General features: G+C 53.4%; 1 protein-coding gene across 2 annotated transcripts; it reads left to right on the top strand.

The window, feature by feature from the left end:
- The first annotated feature begins 220 nt into the window (after positions 1–220).
- Positions 221–19,105, top strand: mrps16 (mitochondrial ribosomal protein S16). 2 transcript variants are annotated; one of them, XM_038773326.1, is made up of 4 exons: positions 221–269; positions 2,078–2,114; positions 12,440–12,700; positions 18,771–19,105. In XM_038773326.1, the coding sequence occupies exons 2-4, from the start codon at positions 2,102–2,104 to the stop codon at positions 18,908–18,910; spliced, it is 414 nt and encodes a 137-aa protein (XP_038629254.1). In that variant the 5' UTR covers positions 221–269; positions 2,078–2,101; the 3' UTR covers positions 18,911–19,105. The 2 variants fall into 2 exon arrangements, with proteins under 2 accessions (XP_038629254.1, XP_038629253.1); XM_038773325.1 differs by lacking the exon at positions 221–269 and adding an exon at positions 440–571.
- Positions 19,106–20,627: the final 1,522 nt, after the last annotated feature.

Raw genomic sequence — 20,627 nt, 5'->3', positions numbered from 1 at the left:
CCTGACCCGGACGTGGAAGCTGAAAGGACGCGCTGATTGGTCAAATGATGTCACGTGGTGTCAGCCTGCTGTCCAGGTAGGAGCAAGAGGTCTCAGCCCAGCAACCAAGACTGGTTCCCTGCTCCTCCCAACTCCCAGATCACGTGGTGGGTTGACAATGCCACCTATTGGTCAGAGGTCATGCATAACATTATTTACAAACTTGCATTGTGCACATCATCAGAACGGGGGTAGGGTGCGGAGTGGGCCTGGGAAAGGTCTTTCAGAGGGTGAGTGCAGACTTGATGGGCTGAATGGCCTCCTTCTGCACTATAGGAGTTGCATGGTTCTATTGGAAGTTATATTTCTGTATTTTCTGCTGTATAATCTGTGCTCCGCTCAATACAACCTCAGTCACAGAGGGAGCAGGGAGCCAATCTTGGTTGCTGTGCTGAGGTCTCCTGCTCTTACCTGGACAGCAGGCTGACACCACGTGACATCATTGACCAATCGGCGCGTCCTTTTAGCTTCTACGTCCGGGTCAGAGTGCGGCAACATGGCGGCGCCCAGTGCTCGGGACTGAGTGGCAGCGGTGAGGCTGAGCCGGGAGCGGGCGGAGATCCCGCGGGAAGAGGCGGCCGAGACCCCGCGGGAAGAGGCGGCCGAGACCCCGCGGGAAGAGGCGGCCGAGGGGGGGAGGCCCGAAGGGGAAGGCGAGCCCGGGGCTGGGTTGGGGGTTCCCTCATTCAGTTACCCCCCCCCCCATAGGATAAATAACTAATGTGAAATGGCTCAATATTATCCAAGGTTCCTCAGCAGGAGGGGCAATTATTCAGCAGCTCTCTGCTGTGTTCCTGGATAAATCATCCCTGGGTGTCTAATTCTTCCCAATGCTTTATCCTGGGGGTTTTAAAATATTGTTTTTAGAAATGGTCATGAGGGCGAAACAAACAAATTGACCTCAATCTACCCTGTGTCAGTTAACTGACCTCGGACCAGGTACACATGGGGAAGAGGGCCGATGCCCTGGCTTTTGCTTCCTCGATCGCACAGAGAATCCTGCTCAGCTGGCACCACCAGCACAGCTGCAGACTCGATGGCAGACCAGTCGGCATTTCTCCACCTAGAGAAGATCAAGCACAACATCTGAGGGTCGGACGAGGGCTTCCACAAAGCGTGGGGGCCATTCATCAGCCTGTTCGAAGCCAATAGCCGATAGGAAGATAGGGGGGAGGGGTGACCAATGAGGGCAGACAAGAGCGCATAGAGCAGAGAGGGATGCGAGAGGGGGCAAGGAAGGAACCGGGGGGGAGTATTAGGGTCACACGGGAAAAGAGTGAGGAGGGAAGGGGAAAAGAGCGAGGAGGGAAGGGGAAAAGAGCCCCCCCCCCCCCCTCTCCCCAGCTAACCCTCAAGGATAACAGCAGGAATCACATAAGGAAGGAAAGAGGTATAACAATCCCAGGGCGATAGGTGGAACCAGTAGGGAGCCGAGAGAAGGGGTGCATGTAAAATTGTACATAAGAAACATCATGCTCTATAAATATTATGTGCGTTAAATGTCAAATTGTCAAACTGTTAGCATTGGAAAATGCCAATAAAAATATATTTTAAAAAGGTTACAGTAGACCCCAGCACCCTAATCGGTCTGGTTTTAGCCACTGTGCCCTCTCCTGTGATTCCTGCTGGAAAGAGTTTGTGTGGGTTTTGAGAGAGGACATGGGATCCAGTTCTGATAGATTTCTGGATGCAGATGACATCAGGGGATTCAGGGATCACATTGTAAGATGGCATTGAGGTTGAGAATCAACCATGGCCTAATTGAATGGCTGAGCAGGCTCGAGAGGCCGAGTAACCTCCCCCTCCCATGTTCCTATTTCTTCGATTCACAGTCGCTGTCTGGCTCACCCCTGAGGACCGGCTATTTGAATTAACAGGAGAGTCACTTGTACCTGAGTACAGTTTCAATAACAGTACTGGGGCAATCAGCACCTTCAGGAGGGAAAATTAATTGAAGTAAACCAAAGGAAGATCCAAATGTGTAGGAACAGCACTGGAATGTATAATATGCATTTATTTTATGTATTTTTTTCTCCAGGTGAAAAATTGGAAGAGAAAAGTCATGGTGCACCTGTGTAAGTATTACATAAAAACCTAATGGGAAAACACTTCTATCAGTTTAGCGCCCCAAGGTGTATTAGCAACAGATACCCAGTTGGATTTCACAGATAACTCAGTAATATCTGCCCTTTTGCATTGTTTGCAGTGTCAGACCACTTCACATTGGTTGTCTGAACTGGGTCTGCGAAACCCTGGGGTTTGGTTGAACACATCAAGGGGTCCCGTGGTAGGCCAGACTGATTTATAAAATTTGAAAAATGCTATGAAGCTGCTTTACAATCAGAGACAGGTTTCTCTCATTAGTGAACCCATCAGTAGTGAATGCAGTGAGAAGCCAGCCTCTTGATTGATTGGATAAACTGGAAACAGAGGGAAAAGAAGTCCTCAAAAGGACCAGGTTAGGGTGAAATTGAGGGAGAGAGCAGACGGGGGAGTGGCCATGGGGCGGCAAGGGGAGCAGCCTTGAGCGGAGGGAGAGATAGGTGAGTGTGAAAGAGAGAGAGAGAGAGGGAGGTGAGTGTGAAAGAGAGAGGGAGTTGAGTGTGAGCATAAGAAAGAGAGGCGTGAGTACACATGTGAGGGAGAGTGTGCATGCGTGCCTGATACCCACTCCTGGGTGAGGACAAATTTCTTCCAGCCTGACAGATCTTTTTAGTATCTCTGTGCCTCTTGTTGCCCACTCATATTGAACCAGGTGAGGTGTAGTCTCTGGATTTGGGCCAATCCTAAATTGAGTTACTTTCCCCATGTCTGTTCATTCACCAAGGGTGCAGTTTTCTATTTGCGTGTTGTTGCCTGCTAGTTCCCTCGTGTTGCAGTCAGAATGAATTTCCTCCCAATTAACTTCTTCTGCTGTCCTCGTCAGCCTTTCACCAGCCCCTGCATCCCACCTCATATCCACTTCAAGACTCCAGTCTGTGTGGCGTCTTACGCTGTTCCACACTTGTGGCTTGGCACCGCGATCTTCTCCAGTTCTGTGAAACAAAAAGGCCCTTCCATTAACAAGCCCACACAAAACAAGAGGCTCAGGGCCATATTCTGGGGTGGGGCTTCTTATCTCAGCTTTATCACATTTCCAAATCATCTCTTTTTTAAAAAAAATAATTTTTATTGAAAAATGTTGTATTTATACCACAACAACGAACCATAATAAAATACCAACAATAACAATAATGATAGCAATCATAAACATTCGCCCATCCTCAATGAACAACAAAACATTCCTGCTGCTATTGACCAAGATACCTATCTTTGAGCCAGGAAGTCCAGAAAAGGCTGCCACCGTTTATAGAACCCTTGTATTGATCCTCTCAGGGCAAATTTGACCCTCTCCAATTTTATAAATCCCGCCATGTCACTGATCCAGGTCTCCACACTTGGGGGCCTCGCATCTTTCCACTGCATCAAGATCCTCCGCCGGGCTACTAGGGACGCAAAGGCCAGGACACCGGCCTCTTTCGCTTCCTGCACTCCCGGCTCTACCGCAACTCCAAAAATCGTGAGTCCCCACCCTGGTTTGACCCTGGATCCAACCACCCCCTTCCAGAATTCTTCCAGTGCCGGGCATGCCCAGAACATATGGGCATGATTCGCTGGACTCCCCGAACACCTGGTGCACCTGTCCTCACCCCCAAAGAACCTACTCATCCTAGTCCCGGACATGTGGGCCCGGTGCAGCACCTTGAATTGGATGAGACTAAGCCTCGCACATGAAGAGGAAGAGTTGACGCTCTCCAAGGCATCCACCCAAGTCCCGTCCTCTATCTGCTCCCCGAGTTCCCCCTCCTCCACCTCCTGCATTACCTTATAAATGTCAGACACCTTTCCCTCTCCGACCCACACCCCCGAAAGCACTCTGTCCATCGCCCCCCGCGAGGGCAGCAAAGGGAACTCCTCTACCTGTTACCTAGCAAACGCCGTTACCTGAAAGTATCTGAACATGTTCCCTTGGGGGAGCCCAAATTTATCTTCCAGTTCCCCCAGGCCCGCAAACCGTGTCGCGTCTTTTCGTCCGACGTCACTTCGTCCAACGACACTTCGTCCACGTCTTTTGGTCCAACGTCTTTTTGTCCGCCCGTCTTTTGGTCCAACGTCACTTCGTCCAATTATCCAATTACAAATTAACTCCGTATAAAACCATTTAATTGATAAAATGCAAGTACAATACAACAAGTGAATTTAATTGCTAAAATGCAAGTAATTGATAAAATGCAAGTAAAATGCAAGTTGAAAAATGCAGTTAAAAAGTTAAAAAATCTAAAAATGCAGTTAAAAATTTAAAAGTTTACTAATTACTTAAAATTCCCGAAATTACTTAAAATTGATGTAAATTGTAAATTCCCGAAATTCCCTAAAAGTTAATAATACCTGCAATGTATGCCCCACATTCTCGAAATGTCTCCATTCTTTGTTTATCTGATGCCTAGTCTTTTTCAGGTTTAAAGCTCTTCGGATATATTGTAGAATATCCCGAAATTACTTAAAATTTATGTAAATTGTAAATTCCCGAAATTCCGTAAAAGTTAGATTTCCAGAACTGTACCCGAGAGAGAATAATGGGGAGAGGACAAGATGATTTGATATTCTACAATTCCGACAGACACAGATATAAGTGGGAATCTAATTGGATTTAGACAATGAGTGCAGTTCTGAAAGAAGCAGATTTAAACTCGATTTTCGTCGAGTGATTAAAACCTCTGGTTGGCAGTGGGTTCTGACATTACAGGTCTGAAATGATCAAATATTCCATCAGATACAATGGCTCTCATCACGCTGGAGCATACATGGGTGAATATCCTGCAGCTTATCTTAATAATGTCTGAAGATCAAGCAGCACAAATGCAGAACTCAACCTCAAGAGGCGAAATAGGTGGAGAGGATCCTTGAGCAGTAACATTGAAAAACTAAATTAAACTATTTGTAATTGGATAATTGGACGAAGTGACGTTGGACCAAAAGACGGGCGGACAAAAAGACGTTGGACCAAAAGACGTGGACGAAGTGTCGTTGGACAAAATGACGTCGGACGAAAAGACATAGCACCCCGCAAACCTCCCGCCAATAAACAGGTCCCTCGGTTTACTGATGCCCACCCTATGCCACCCCCTAAATCCCCCATCAGTGTTCCCCGGGATGAACCGATGATTTCCACCTAATGGAGCCTCCATCGAGCCCCCTGTTTACCCCCTATGCCGTCTCCACTGTCCCCAGATTCTTAGGGTCGCCGCCACCACCGGGCTCGTGGTAAACCTCTTAGGAGAAAGCGGCAACGGCGCCGTTGCCAAGGCACCCAGGCTCGTACCTCTACATGACGCCATCTCCATTCTTTTCCACGCCCCCCCCCCCCCCACCCCCATCACCCATTTACGCTCCATTGACACATTGGCTGCCCAATAGTACCCCAGAAGGTTGGGCAGCGCCAGCCCGCCTCTATCCCTCCCTTGCTCCAGGAAAACCCTCTTCACTCTCGGACTCCCATGTTCCCACACAAAGCTCAAAATACTGCTAGTCACCCTCCTAAAGAAGGCCCTGGGGATAAAGATGGGCAGGCACTGAAAGAGGAACAAGAACCTCGGAAGCACCGTCATTTTGACGGACTGCACCCTCCCCGCCAACGACAATGGCAGCATGTCCCATCTCTTGAACTCCTCCTCCATCTGATCCACAAGCCTGGTGAAATTATGCTTGTGAAGAGTCCCCCAGTCCCTGGCCACCTGCACCCCCAGGTACCTAAAACTTTCCCCTGCCCTCCTAAGCGGGAGCCTACCAATTCCTTCCTCCTGGTCCCCAGGGTGCACCACAAACACCTCGCTCTTGCCTAGATTTAATTTATAGCCTGAAAAAGTCCCAAACTCAGCCAACAGCTCCATCACCCCCGGCATCCCTCCCACCGGGTCCGCCACATACAGTAACAGGTCGTCGTCATACAACGACACCCTATGTTCCTCCCCACCTCGCACCAAACCCCTCCACTTCCCTGAATCCCTCAACGCCATCGCCGACGGCTCGATTGCCAATGCAAACAACAAGGGGGACAGGGGGCAACCCTGCCTGGTCCCTCGGTAAAGCCGGAAGTACTCCGACCTCCTCCCATTCGTGGCCACACACTCCATCGGGGCCTCATATAGCAGCCTCACCCATCTAATAAACCCTTCACCAAATCCAAGCCTCCCCAACACCTCCCATAAGTACCCCCACTCCACTCTATCGAAGGCCTTCTCCGCATCCAGCGCCACCACTATCTCAGCCTCCCCCTCAATCGCCGGCATCATGATGACATTCAACAACCTCCGCACATTCGTGTTCAGCTGCCTTCCTTTCACAAAACCTGTCTGATCCTCGTGTACAACCCCTGGCACACAGTCCTCTATCCTGGTGGCCAGGATTTTTTCCAGCACCTTGGCATCCACATTGAGGAGAGATATGGGCCTGTATTAACCACACTACTGGGGGTCCTTGTCCCTCTTTAAAATTAACGAAATCAGCGCCCGCGACATCGTCGGGGGCAAAGTCCCTCCTTCCCACGCTTCATTAAGTGTCCGCACCAGCAAGGGGCCCACTAGGTCCACAAACTTTTTATAAAACTCCACCGGGAACCCATCCGGCCCCGGTGCCTTCCCTGACTGCATCTGCCCGATCCCCTTAACTAGTTCCTCCAGCTCAATCGGCGCCCCCAACCCCTCCTGCACCTTCGGGAAAGATAGCCCGTCGAGAAACCTCTCCATTCCCCTCCTCTCCACCGTTGGCTCCGACTGGTACAGTTCCCCGTAAAAGTCCTTGAAGACCTCATTCACCTCTACCCCCTTCCGCACCACATTCCCACTCTTGTCTCTCACTCCAGCAATTTCCCTAGCCGCATCCCGCTTGCGGAGCTGATGAGCCAGCGTCCTACTCGCCTTTTCACCATGTTCATACACTGCCCCTTGTGCCTTCCTCCACTGTGCCTCCGCCTTTCTAGTGGTCAGCAAATCAAATTTACCCTGTAGGCTGCGCCTCTCCCCCAACAGTCCCTCCTCTGGTGCCTCCGCGTACCTCCTATCTACCTCCAGCATCTTCCCCACCAGTCTATCCCTCTCGCTCCTCTCCCTGTGTGCCCGGATGGATATCAGCTCCCCACGAATCACTGCCTTCAGGGCTTCCCAGACCATCCCCACCTGGACCTCCCCCGTATCATTCACCTCGAGGTACCCCTCAATACTTGCCCGGACCCTCCTACACACCTCCTCCTCCGCCAACAACCCCACATCCAACCGCCACAACGGGCGCTGGTCCCGCACCTCCCCCATCTCCAACTCCATCCAATGCGGAGCGTGGTCGGAGATTGCAATGGCCGAATATTCGGCCTCCTCCACTCTCGGAATCAGTCCCCTACTCACCACGAAGAAGTCTATCCGAGAATAAACCCTATGTACGTGGGAGAAGAAAGAGTACTCCCGTGCCCTCGGCCTCACAAACCTGCATGGGTCCACCCCCCGCCTCTAGATCCGGGACCCGTCTCAGCATACGCCTCATAAAGCCTGCATCGTCCCAATTTGGGGCATACACACTAGCAAGTACCACCTTCTCTCCCTGTTGCCTGCCCCAAACCATCACATACCTACCCCCCCTTATCCGCCACCACCCCAGATGCCTCAAACGACACATTTTTCCCCACCAGAATCGCCACTCCCCGGTTCTTCACCCCAGAGTAGAAAACCTGCCCCACCCACCCCTTCCTCAGGCGGACCTGGTCCGCCACCTTCAGGTGGGTCTCCTGAAGCATTGCCACATCTGCCTTTAGCCCCCTCAGATGAGCAAGTACCCTCGACCGCTTCACCGGCCCATTCAATCCTCTCGCATTCCAGGTGACCAACCGGATCAGAGGGCGTCCCGCCCCCCTCCCCCGTCGACTAGCCAAAGCCTGTCGACTGCCCGCCTCAGGCCAGCACCCCCTGCCCGACCCAGTCCCCACAGCGGCAACACCTCACCTTTGTCCCCCCGGCCCACACCAGCTCCTTCCTGACCCTGCCAGCAGCAACCCTGTATTCCCCTCCCCCCCCCCCCCCCCCCCCCCCCAGGATAGGAACCCGCCTAGCCGCGAACCGTCCTCCATTGTACTTCCGTGGCCAGCTAACTTCTGCTGACCCCGGAAACTCCCGCCAAAAACCCGACCCCTCCCAAAGTGGGATCATCCCCCATCCTGTCCCTCCTCCAGGCACCGCTCCAGTGCGGGGAAGAACCAGTTAAGGCCCCCCCCCCCCCCCGGGCCCGGTCATCGTCTCCACCCCCCAGAGGAAAGCCCGTGCTTTCGCACTGCCCCACCACACCCTTCTGACGCAGCTCCCAAATACCAGCCCCACTCCATACCCCCAACCCGATGTAGAATACAACAAACCCCCCCAACCCTCCCCGCAAGATGCCAAACTCAAACAATGCCCCCCAACAAAAAACAGAACAACACCCCAATAAATAACCATATCAAAAGTACAGAAAAAGAGAACACAGCAACAGCAGAAACCAGCAATAAAGTATTACAACCGACCCCGCAACCCCCAACCCCTAGTTCGAGTTCAGTTTCTCCGTCCGCACGAAGGCCCACGCCTCCTCCAGGGAATCAAAATAATAATGCCGGTCCAAATAAGTTACCCACAGGCGCGCAGGCTGCAACATTCCAAACTTTATCTTCTTCTTGTAGAGCACCTCTTTCGTATGATTAAACCCGGACCGCCGCTTAGCCACCTCCGCACTCCAATCCTGGTAGATCCGTACTACCACATTCTCCCAATTGCTGCTCTTCACCTTCTTGGCCCAGCGCAGCACACACTCCCGATCACTGAACCGGTGGAACCTCACCAGCACCGCATGCGGGGGTTCGTTCTCCTTAGGCCTCCTGGCCAGTACTCTGTGGGCTCCCTCCAGCTCCAGGGGCAGATGGAAAGATCCTGCCCCCACTAGTGAGTTCGGCATCGTGGCCACGTAGGTTGTCAGATCCGACCCCTCCAGCCCCTCCGCAAGGCCCAAGATCCTCAGATTTTTCCGCCTCATGCGGTGATCAAGCTCTTCGAAGTGATCTTGCCACTTCTTGTGGAGTGCCTCGTGCCCCTCCACCTTACTCACGAGGACCACGGCCTCCTCCTCTCGTTCAGTGGCCTGCGCCTGCAACGCCTGGATGGCAGCACCCTGGGTCGTCTGAATCTCCGAGAGCTTTTTATTCATTTCCTGCAGGGAGCTCAGCACCTCAGCCTTGAAATCTGCAAAACAGCGCAGGAGAGCAGCTTGTTGCTCCAGGGCCCACTGCTTCCACTCCTCTGGTACTCCGCCGGCCGCCATCTTGGAATCCTTCCCCCATTTTTTCTGGGGAGCTGCTGCTGTTTTTTCCCCCTTTCCACTCCGAGTTCGAGTCATGAAATGCGGAGAAAGTCGATCAGCACACCTTCTCTCACTGGGAGACGTCGAAAAAATTCCGTTTTGGGCTCTAAAAAGAGCCGAAAAGTCCGTTTTGAATAGGGAGCTCCCAAATGTGCGGCTTCCTACGTCATCGCCGCCACCGGAAGTCCCAAATCATCTCTTAACGTGCCTCCAAGCCAGTGACCTATTGTTAACTACCACCATTGATCTACTGGACGCAAACGTTGCACTTGTTTTACACACAGCAAGGTCCTGTGCAAAGGCAGCAGCAAGTTGCATTGACCATTGGAACAATCTGTATTTAGTGTTGGCTGAGTTTGGTGCAGGCGGGAGTGAATATTTAGCTCTGGGCACGTAGCCAACACCCTAGCCTTCCAATACTTCAATGGGATCTTTTCATCCACCTGAAGTACTGAGCTGGGGCTTGTGTTTCATGCGAGCCCAGAGCAGGATATCTCTGCCAACACACTCCGCCTGTGGAACTTTATAAGCGTTGCCTCAAATATGTGCCTGGCCATACAGTGTAGGAATTGAAATGGAATATTACTAACTGAGCAAACTAGCTTCTGACTGGAATATTCTCCCATAACAACACCCCTCTCCATCTTCCTATACTATAGTGAAACTATAATCTGGATAGTGTGAAGGTACTGTGTGGAGTGCTGTATAATCTGTATCTGATGTGAAGGTGCTGTGTGGAATGCTGTATAATCTGTATCTGATGTGAAGGTGCTGTGTGGAGTGCTGTATAATCTGTGTATTTGATGTGAAGGTGCTGTGTGGAGTGCTGTATAATCTGTATCTGATGTGAAGGTGCTGTGTGGAGTGCTGTATAATCTGTATTTGATGTGAAGGTACTGTGTGGAGTGCTGTATAATCTGTGTATCTGATGTGAAGGTGCTGTGTGGAGTGCTGTATAATCTGTGTATCTGATGTGAAGGTGCTGTGCGGAGTACTGTATAATCTGTATCTGATGTGGAGTGCTGTATAATCTGTATCTGATGTGAAGGTGCTGTGTGGAGTGCTGTATAATCTGTATCTGATGTGAAGGTGCTGTGTGGAATGCTGTATAATCTGTATCTGATGTGAAGGTGCTGTGTGGAGTGCTGTATAAACTGTATTTGATATGAAGGTGCTGTGTGGAGTGCTGTATAATCTGTGTATTTGATGTGAAGGTGCTGTGTGGAGTGCTGTATAATCAGTGTATCTGATGTGAAGGTGCTATGTGGAGTGCTGTATAAACTGTATTTGATATGAAGGTGCTGTGTGGAGTGCTGTATAATCTGTGTATCTGATGTGAAGGTGCTGTGTGGAGTGCTGTATAATCTGTATCTGATGTGAAGGTGCTGTGTGGGGTGCTGTATAGTCTGTATCTGATGTGAAGGTGCTGTGTGGAGTGCTGTATAATCTGTGTATTTGATGTGAAGGTGCTGTGTGGAGTGCTGTATAATCTGTATCTGATGTGAAGGTGCTGTGTGGGGTGCTGTATAGTCTGTATCTGATGTGAAGGTGCTGTGTGGAGTGCTGTATAATCTGTGTATTTGATGTGAAGGTGCTGTGTGGAGTGCTGTATAATCTGTATCTGATGTGAAGGTGCTGTGTGGAGTGCTGTATAATCTGTGTATTTGATGTGAAGGTGCTGTGTGGAGTGCTGTATAATCTGTATTTGATGTAAAGGTGCTGTGTGGAATGCTGTATAATCTGTATCTGATGTGAAGGTGCTGTGTGGAGTGCTGTATAATCTGTGTATTTGGTGTGAAGGTGCTGTGTGGAGTGCTGTATAATCTGTGTATCTGATGTGAAGGTGCTGTGTGGAGTGCTGTATAATCTGTATCTGATGTGAAGGTGCTGTATAATCAGTGTATCTGATGTGAAGGTGCTGTGTGGAGTGCTGTATAATCTGTATTTGATGTGAAGGTGCTGTGTGGAGTGCTGTATAATCTGTATTTGATGTGAAGGTGCTGTGTGGAGTGCTGTATAATCTGTATTTGATGTGAAGGTGCTGTGTGGAGTGCTGTATAATCTGTATTTGATGTGAAGGTGCTGTGTGGAATGCTGTATAATCTGTATTTGATGTGAAGGTGCTGTGTGGAGTGCTGTATAATCTGTATTTGATGTGAAGGTGCTGTGTGGAGTGCTGTATAATCTGTGTATTTGATGTGAAGGTGCTGTGTGGAGTGCTGTATAATCTGTATTTGATGTGAAGGTGCTGTGTGGAGTGCTGTATAATCTGTATTTGATGTGAAGGTGCTGTGTGGAATGCTGTATAATCTGTATCTGATGTGAAGGTGCTGTGTGGAATGCTGTATAATCTGTATCTGATGTGAAGGTGCTGTGTGGAGTGCTGTATAATCTGTATTTGATGTGAAGGTGCTGTGTAATCTGTATTTGATGTGAAGGTGCTGTGTGGAATGTTGTATAATCTGTATTTGATGTGGAGGTGCTGTGTGGAGTGCTGTATAATCTGTATTTGATGTGGAGGTGCTGTGTGGAGTGCTGTATAATCTGTATTTGATGTGAAGGTGCTGTGTGGAGTGCTGTATAATCTGTATTTGATGTGAAGGTGATGTGTGGAGTGCTGTATAATCTGTATTTGATGTGAAGGTGCTGTGTGGAGTGCTGTATAATCTGTATTTGATGTGAAGGTGCTGTGTGGAGTGCTGTATAATCTGTATTTGATGTGAAGGTGCTGTGTGGAGTGCTGTATAATCTGTATTTGATGTGAAGGTGCTGTGTGGAATGCTGTATAATCTGTATCTGATGTGAAGGTGCTGTGTGGAGTGCTGTATAATCTGTATTTGATGTGAAGGTGCTGTGTAATCTGTATTTGATGTGAAGGTGCTGTGTGGAATGTTGTATAATCTGTATTTGATGTGGAGGTGCTGTATGAAGGTGCTGTGTGCCTGTTTTCAGTTTTGTTGTAGATCATGTGTTTGTGTTGTCTGTTTTTCAGCATCGAATCTGCTGAAATATTATCACCGGGGCTTCGTGTGTATCCGCATGGCTTTGGGTGGCTGCACAAATCGACCATTCTACAAGGTTGTAGCAGCGCATAACAAGCGGGCCAGGGATAGCAAATACCTGGAGCAGCTGGGCACATACGACCCCATGCCCAACATCTTCAATGAGAAGTTGGTCAGTTTGAACTTTGAGAGAATCAAGTATTGGCTGGCCTGTGGGGCACACATGACAAAGCCTGTTGAGAAAATACTAGGTAAACGGTTCTTGTTCCTCCCTATTCTTTTGTCAACACCTCCCACCTCCCACCCGCTTTTGGTAACAGTACCCCCTCAGCTGCATGTCTCTCCCAACTAAATGAACACAGACTGGGGCGTGCTAGTATACCTCTGAATGACATGAATATGTGCCACCCCCCTGCCCTGCCACCGGGGGGAGCAAATGCCCAATTTTTGATTCTGTTGCCATTAACATCTTCGAGTCATCGAGTTTTACAACACGGTCAGAGACCCTTCAGCACATTGACTCCCCGCTGACCATCAAGCCTGTAACTATTCTAATCCCATTTTCCAGCACTTGGTCCTTAGTCTTGTCTGCTATCGTGTTTCAAGTTCATCTGAATAATTCCTAAATGTTGTGAGGGTCTCTGCCTCCTCCACCCTCTCGGGTCGTGAGTTCCAGACTCCCACCATCCTCTGGGTGAAAATGCTTTTCCTCAAATCCCTTCGAAACGCCAATACCTTATTGTCCCTCTCCCTCCTAAACCAACCCTCTCCCAACAGGCAGTACACGGATATCTGCTGTCTGGAAGTAGAAGTGTTGAGGGGGGACACAGAGAGGCTACAAAGAGATGTGGCCAGGTTAAGGATGTGGGCAGCAGATAGAATATAGTGTGGGCCGGTGTGACATTATTCACTTTGGTCGCAAGGGTTAGAAAAGGGCATTTTTTATGTAAAGATGTGAAACTTGTAACTGTTGATGTTCGGAGGGAGTTGAGTGTGTTTGTACAGGGCATGCAGGTACAGCAGCAATCAGGGTGGCGAATGGCATGTTTTTTATGGCAAGCAGATTGGAGTGCAGGGATAAAGAAGTCTTGCAGCAATTGCACAGGCCTTTGGTGAGACCACACCCTGAATACTGTGTGTGCGGTCTTAGTCTCCATACTTCAGGAAGGATGTACTTACATTGGAGGCAGTACAGCAGAGGTTCCCTGGATTTGTCCCTGTGAGAGGGTCACCCTGTGGTGAGAGGCTGAGTAAATTGGGCTTCTATCCTCTGGAGTTTAGAAGAATGAGAGGTGACCTCATTGAAACATTCAAGATCCTGTGTGTGTGGGGCGGTACTGGATATGGCAGACGCTGAGATTATTTTCACTGGTCAGGGAATCGGAAACACTGGGGGGGCGGGGGGGGGGGGGCGCAAGGGGGGGCGGGGGGGCGGCGCAAGGGGGGGCGGGGGGCGGCGCAAGGGGGGGGCGGGGGTGCGCAGGGGGGGGGGGGGCGGCTGGGCGCGCAGGGCACAGTCGCAGGATAGTGGGCCGATTATTTAGGACTGAGATCAGGAGAAATTGCTCCACTCCGAGAATTATGACTCTTTGGAATTCTCTTCCCCACGGGTTGTCGATGCTCCATCGTTGATTATATTTATGACTGGGATACACATTTAGTTTCTTGGGGAAGTCAATAGGATACGGGGAGCGAATGGGACACTGGGGTTGACGCCCGAGGTTAGCCATGCCGATATTGAATGGCGGAACAGGCTCAATGGGCTGAATGGCCTCCTCCTGCGCCTATTTCTTATGTTCTGTGGCAGTGATACTGGCTGGATTCAGAGGTTTGGATAAGTGTATCAGCAAGACCGAGCTAGTCAGGCCGATAGGAGGGACCGAGCTGGTCAGGCCGATAGGAGGGACCGAGCTGGTCAGGCTGATAGGAGGGACCTGGCTGGTCAGGCCGATAGGAGGGACCGAGCTGGTCAGGCCGATAGGAGGGACCGAGCTGGTCAGGCCGATAGGGGGGACCGAGCTGGTCAGGCCGATAGGAGGGACCGAGCTGGTCAGGCCGATAGGAGGGACCGAGCTGGTCAGGCCGATAGGAGGGACCGAGCTGGTCAGGCTGAGGGGAGAGACCTGGCTGGTCAGGCTGATAGGAGGGACCTGGCTGGTCAGGCCGATAGGAGGGACCGAGCTGGTCAGGCCGATAGGAGGGACCGAGCTAGTCAGGCCGATAGGAGGGACCGAGCTGGTCAGGCCGATAGGAGGGACCGAGCTGGTCAGGCCGATAGGAGGGACCGAGCTAGTCAGGCCGATAGGAGGGACCGAGCTGGTCAGGCCGATAGGAGGGACCGAGCTGGTCAGGCCGATAGGAGGGACCGAGCTGGTCAGGCCGATAGGAGGGACCGAGCTGGTCAGGCTGATAGGAGGGACCTGGCTGGTCAGGCCGATAGGGACCGAGCTGGTCAGGCCGATAGGAGGGACCGGGCTGGTCAGGCCGAGGGGGGGGACCGAGCTGGTCAGGCCGATAGGAGAGACCTGGCTGGTCAGGCTGATAGGAGGGACCGAGCTGGTCAGGCCGATAGGAGGGACCGAGCTGGTCAGGCCGATAGGGACCGAGCTGGTCAGGCCGATAGGAGGGACCGAGCTGGTCAGGCCGATAGGAGGGACCGAGCTGGTCAGGCCGAGGGGAGGGACCGAGCTGGTCAGGCCGATAGGAGAGACCTGGCTGGTCAGGCTGATAGGAGGGACCGAGCTGGTCAGGCCGATAGGAGGGACCTGGCTGGTCAGGCTGATAGGGACCGAGCTGGTCAGGCTGATAGGAGGGACCGAGCTGGTCAGGCCGATAGGAGGGACCGAGCTGGTCAGGCCGATAGGAGGGACCGAGCTGGTCAGGCCGATAGGAGGGACCGAGCTGGTCAGGCCGATAGGAGGGACCGAGCTGGTCAGGCCAAGAGGAGGGACCGAGCTGGTCAGGCCGATAGGGACCGAGCTGGTCAGGCCGATAGGGACCGAGCTGGTCAGGCCGATAGGAGGGACCGAGCTGGTCAGGCCGATAGGGACCGAGCTGGTCAGGCTGATAGGAGGGACCTGGCTGGTCAGGCCGATAGGAGGGACCGAGCTGGTCAGGCTGATAGGAGGGACCTGGCTGGTCAGGCCGATAGGAGGGACCGGGCTGGTCAGGCTGATAGGAGGGACCGAGCTGGTCAGGCCGATAGGAGGGACCGAGCTGGTCAGGCTGATAGGAGGGACCTGGCTGGTCAGGCCGATAGGAGGGACCGAGCTGGTCAGGCTGATAGGAGGGACCTGGCTGGTCAGGCCGATAGGAGGGACCGAGCTGGTCAGGCTGATAGGAGAGACCGAGCTGGTCAGGCTGATAGGAGGGACCGAGCTGGTCAGGCCGATAGGAGGGACCGGGCTGGTCAGGCCGATAGGAGGGACCGAGCTGGTCAGGCTGATAGGAGGGACCGAGCTGGTCAGGCCGATAGGAGGCACGGAGCTGGTCAGGCTGATAGGAGAGACCTGGCTGGTCAGGCTGATAGGAGGGACCGAGCTGGTCAGGCCGATAGGAGGGACCGAGCTGGTCAGGCCGAGGGGAGGGACCGAGCTGGTCAGGCCGAGGGGAGGGACCGAGCTGGTCAGGCCAATAGGAGGGACCGAGCTGGTCAGGCCGATAGGAGGGACCGAGCTGGTCAGGCCGATAGGAGAGACCGAGCTGGTCAGGCCGATGGGAGGGACCGAGCTGGTCAGGCCGATAGGGGGGACCGAGCTGGTCAGGCTGATAGGAGGGACCTGGCTGGTCAGGCCGAGGGGAGAGACCGAGCTGGTCAGGCCGAGGGGAGGGACCGAGCTGGTCAGGCCGATAGGAGGGTCCGAGCTGGTCAGGCCGATAGGAGAGACCGAGCTGGTCAGGCCGATAGGAGGGACCGAGCTGGTCAGGCCGATAGGAGGGACCGAGCTGGTCAGGCCGATAGGAGGGACCGAGCTGGTCAGGCCGATAGGAGGGACCGGGCTGGTCTGGCCAATAGGAGGGACCGAGCTGGTCAGGCCGAGGGGAGAGACCGAGCTGGTCAGGCCGATAGGAGGGACCGAGCTGGTCAGGCCGATAGGAGGGACCGAGCTGGTCAGGCCGATAGGAGGGACCGGGCTGGTCAGGCCGATAGGAGGGACCGAGCTGGTCAGGCCGATAGGGGGGACCGAGCTGGTCAGGCCGATAGGAGGGACCGAGCTGGTCAGGCCGATAGGGACCGAGCTGGTCAGGCCGATAGGAGGGACCGAGCTGGTCAGACCGATAGGGACCGAGCTGGTCAGGCTGATAGGAGGGACCGAGCTGGTCAGGCCGATAGGGACCGAGCTGGTCAGGCCGATAGGAGGGACCGAGCTGGTCAGACCGATAGGGACCGAGCTGGTCAGGCCGAGGGGAGGGACCGAGCTGGTCTGGCCGATAGGAGGGACCGAGCTGGTCAGGCCGATAGGAGGGACCTGGCTGGTCTGGCCGATAGGAGGGACCGAGCTGGTCAGGCCGATAGACGGAGGGACCGAGCTGGTCAGGCCGATAGGGACCGAGCTGGTCAGGCCGAGGGGAGGGACCGAGCTGGTCTGGCCGATAGGAGGGACCGAGCTGGTCAGGCCGATAGGGACCGAGCTGGTCAGGCTGATAGGAGGGACCGAGCTGGTCAGGCCGATAGACGGAGGGACCGAGCTGGTCAGGCTGATAGGGACCGAGCTGGTCAGGCCGATAGGAGGGACCGAGCTGGTCTGGCCGATAGGAGGGACCGAGCTGGTCAGGCCGATAGGGACCGAGCTGGTCAGGCCGATAGGAGGGACCGAGCTGGTCAGGCCGAGGAGAGGGACCGAGCTGGTCAGGCTGATAGGGACCGAGCTGGTCAGGCTGATAGGAGGGACCGAGCTGGTCAGGCTGATAGGGACCGAGCTGGTCAGGCTGATAGGAGGGACCGAGCTGGTCAGGCCGATAGGGACCGAGCTGGTCAGGCCGATAGGGACCGAGCTGGTCAGGCCGATAGGAGGGACCTGGCTGGTCAGGCCGATAGGGACCGAGCTGGTCAGGCCGATAGGGACCGAGCTGGTCAGGCCGATAGGAGGGACCGAGCTGGTCAGGCCGATAGGAGGGACCGAGCTGGTCAGGCCGATAGGAGAGACCTAGCTGGTCAGGCCGATAGGAAAGGTCAAACTCACTTCATGGCCGAAGTACAGCAGCAAAACAGGCTCTGGCTCCTTCTTCTCTTCCCTGGCCACAGGCTCTGGCTCCACTGGCACCTTCCTCCCTGCCCTGGCCATAGAACATAGAACAGTACAGCACAGAACAGGCCCTTCGGCCCTCAATGTTGTGCCAAGCCATGATCACCCTACTCAAACCCACGTATCCACCCTATACCCGTAACCCAACAACCCCCCCCCCTTAACCTTACTTTTATTAGGACACTACGGGCAATTTAGCATGGCCAATCCACCTAACCCGCACATCTTTGGACTGTGGGAGGAAACCGGAGCACCCGGAGGAAACCCACGCACACACGGGGAGGACGTGCAGACTCCACACAGACAGTGACCCAGCCGGGAATCGAAGCTGGGACCCTGGAGCTGTGAAGCATTTATGCTAACCACCATGCTACCCTGCTGCCCTAGGCTCTGGCTCCACTGGCACCTTCCTCTCCTGCCCTCGCCAGAGGCTCTGGATCCTCTGGCACCTTCCAGCCCTGCTCTGGCTCCTCTGGCACCTTCCTCCCTGCCCTGGCCACAGGCTCTGGCTCCTCTGGCACCTTCCTCCCTGCCCTGGCCACAGGCTCTGGCTCCTTCCTCCCTGCCCTGGCCACAGGCTCTGGCTCCTCTGGCACCTTCCTCCCTGCCCTGGCCACAGGCTCTGGCTCCTCTGGCACCTTCCTCCCTGCCCTGGCCACAGGCTCTGGCTCCTTCCTCCCTGCCCTGGCCACAGGCTCTGGCTCCTCTGGCACCTTCCTCCCTGCCCTGGCCACAGGCTCTGGCTCCTCTGGCACCTTCCTCCCTGCCCTGGCCACAGGCTCTGGCTCCTCTGGCACCTTCCTCCCTGCCCTGGCCACAGGCTCTGGCTCCTCTGGCACCTTCCTCCCTGCCCTGGCCACAGGCTCTGGCTCCTCTGGCACCTTCCTCCCTGCCCTGGCCACATGCTCTGGCACCTCCCCCCGCCCCCACCCCCTGGCCACAGGCTCTGGTTGCCTTGTGGGCCGCTGTCTCTTCTGTCCCTAGGCTGCTGGTTTGACGAGGGCCTGTTAAATCAGGAGCTGGGAAATTGGTGCTTCTTGATAAATGTTTTTGTGTCTCTTCTTTCATTGCTTAGGTCTGTCGGGCTTTTTCCCTCTGCACCCAATGATGGTTACCAGGGCAGAGAGATTTCACAGGAAGCAGGCACTAAGGGGCCACGCTGAGTCAGAGGAAGAGCCTGCGGAAGCTGTAGGGGGTGAGCTGCCGAGTGCCTGATGGCAGAGTTAGCAGTGCGAACCCTGCAGATGGACATAAACAGCTGCATAAAATGCTTCAATGAATGTCACCTGTAACAAGCATAAGCGATCCGTCTGCCTGATTTGGACCTGTGTCTATAAGACAGCACGCAGTATTGTCATGGGACTTGATTACTTTTGTATAAACAGATTATTATAAAAAACGCACTTAAAACCCGTGTCCTTTAATATTGTGCAGCTCTCAGTCTCATCCTGGTGTTAGACAGTCGGACACAGCCTGAGCTGAGGGTTTACAGCTGTGTGTTTCTTTTAGATCGAGTGTGGGTGTGATTGAGCCTCATGTCCATCACTGTAGTGAGAGCAGTTTGTTGGGATTATATAAACATTTAGCTCCTGCTGTTTTAATCCTCTGAAATATTTCAATTGTTGGACTTCACTCCCATCATTCCCCCTGTCTCTGAACATACATCCCAGGCCTTGTCTTCTCCGCTGCAGTTCAGAAATCACTCTGGGTCCATGCTGTATCCGGGCAATATATAGACTTCTTTTTTTTAAATAATTTTTATTGAAAATTTTTTACAAAATATATAACAACAAACAGTAACAAGCAACAATAAAACAACATAATATGCCTAACACCCCCAAGACCGTAGCAACGCATATATCGAACCCCCCCCAAACCCGGTAAACAACAAGAGAACTTGAAAATAAATTAAAATTAAATAAACATAGTCAACCCCCCCCCCCCCCCCCCCCCCCCCCGGGTGCTGCTGCTGCTGACCTAGTTCCCTATCGCTGAGCCAGAAAGTCGACGAAAGGCTGCCACCTCCTAAAGAACCCTTGTACCGATCCTCTCAGGGCGAATTTGACCTTCTCCAGCTTAATAAAACCCGCCATGTCATTGATCCAGGTCTCCATGCTTGGGGGCCTCGCATCCTTCCATTGTAGCAAGATCCTTTGCCGGGCTACTAGGGACGCAAAGGCCAGAACACCGGCCTCTCTCGCTTCCTGCACTCCTGGCTCCACCGCAACCTCAAAAATCGTGAGTCCCCAGCCTGGCTTGACCCTGGATCCCACCACCCTCGACACCGTCCTTGCCACCCCCTTCCAGAACTCCTCCAGTGCCGGGCATGCCCAGAACATATAGGCATGGTTCACTGGACTCCCCGAACACCTGACACACCTGTCTTCACCCCCAAAGAACCTACTCATCCTAGTCCCGGACATGTGGGCCCGGTGCAGCACCTTGAATTGGATGAAGCTAAGCCGTGCACATGAGGAGGAAGAGTTAACCCTCTCCAGGGCATCCGCCCATGTCCCATCCTCGATCTGCTCCCCCAGTTCCCCCTCCCACTTAGCCTTTAGCTCCTCTACTGACGCCTCCTCCACCTCCTGCATTATCTTGTAGATATCAGATACCTTCTCATCCCCGACCCAGACCCCCAAAAGCACCCTGTTGCTCACCCCCCTCGCGGGAAGCAAAGGGAATCCCTCCACCTGCCGCCTAGCAAACGCCTTTACCTGCAGATACCTGAACATGTTCCCCGAGGGGAGCTCAAATTTCTCCTCCAACTCTCCCAGGCTCGCAAACCTCCCATCAATGAACAGGTCCCTCAACTTTCTGATGCCCGCTCTGTGCCAACCCTGGAACCCCCCCATCAATGTTCCCCGGGACGAACCGATGGTTCCCCCTTAGCGGAGCCTCCATCGAGCCCCCCACTTCCCCCCTATGTCAC

The sequence above is a fragment of the Scyliorhinus canicula genome, chromosome 16, assembly GCF_902713615.1.
Source record: "Scyliorhinus canicula chromosome 16, sScyCan1.1, whole genome shotgun sequence".
Taxonomy (NCBI): domain Eukaryota; kingdom Metazoa; phylum Chordata; class Chondrichthyes; order Carcharhiniformes; family Scyliorhinidae; genus Scyliorhinus; species Scyliorhinus canicula.
The sequence above is the reverse complement of the archived record's forward strand: the minus strand, read 5'-3'. Positions and strand labels throughout refer to the sequence as shown.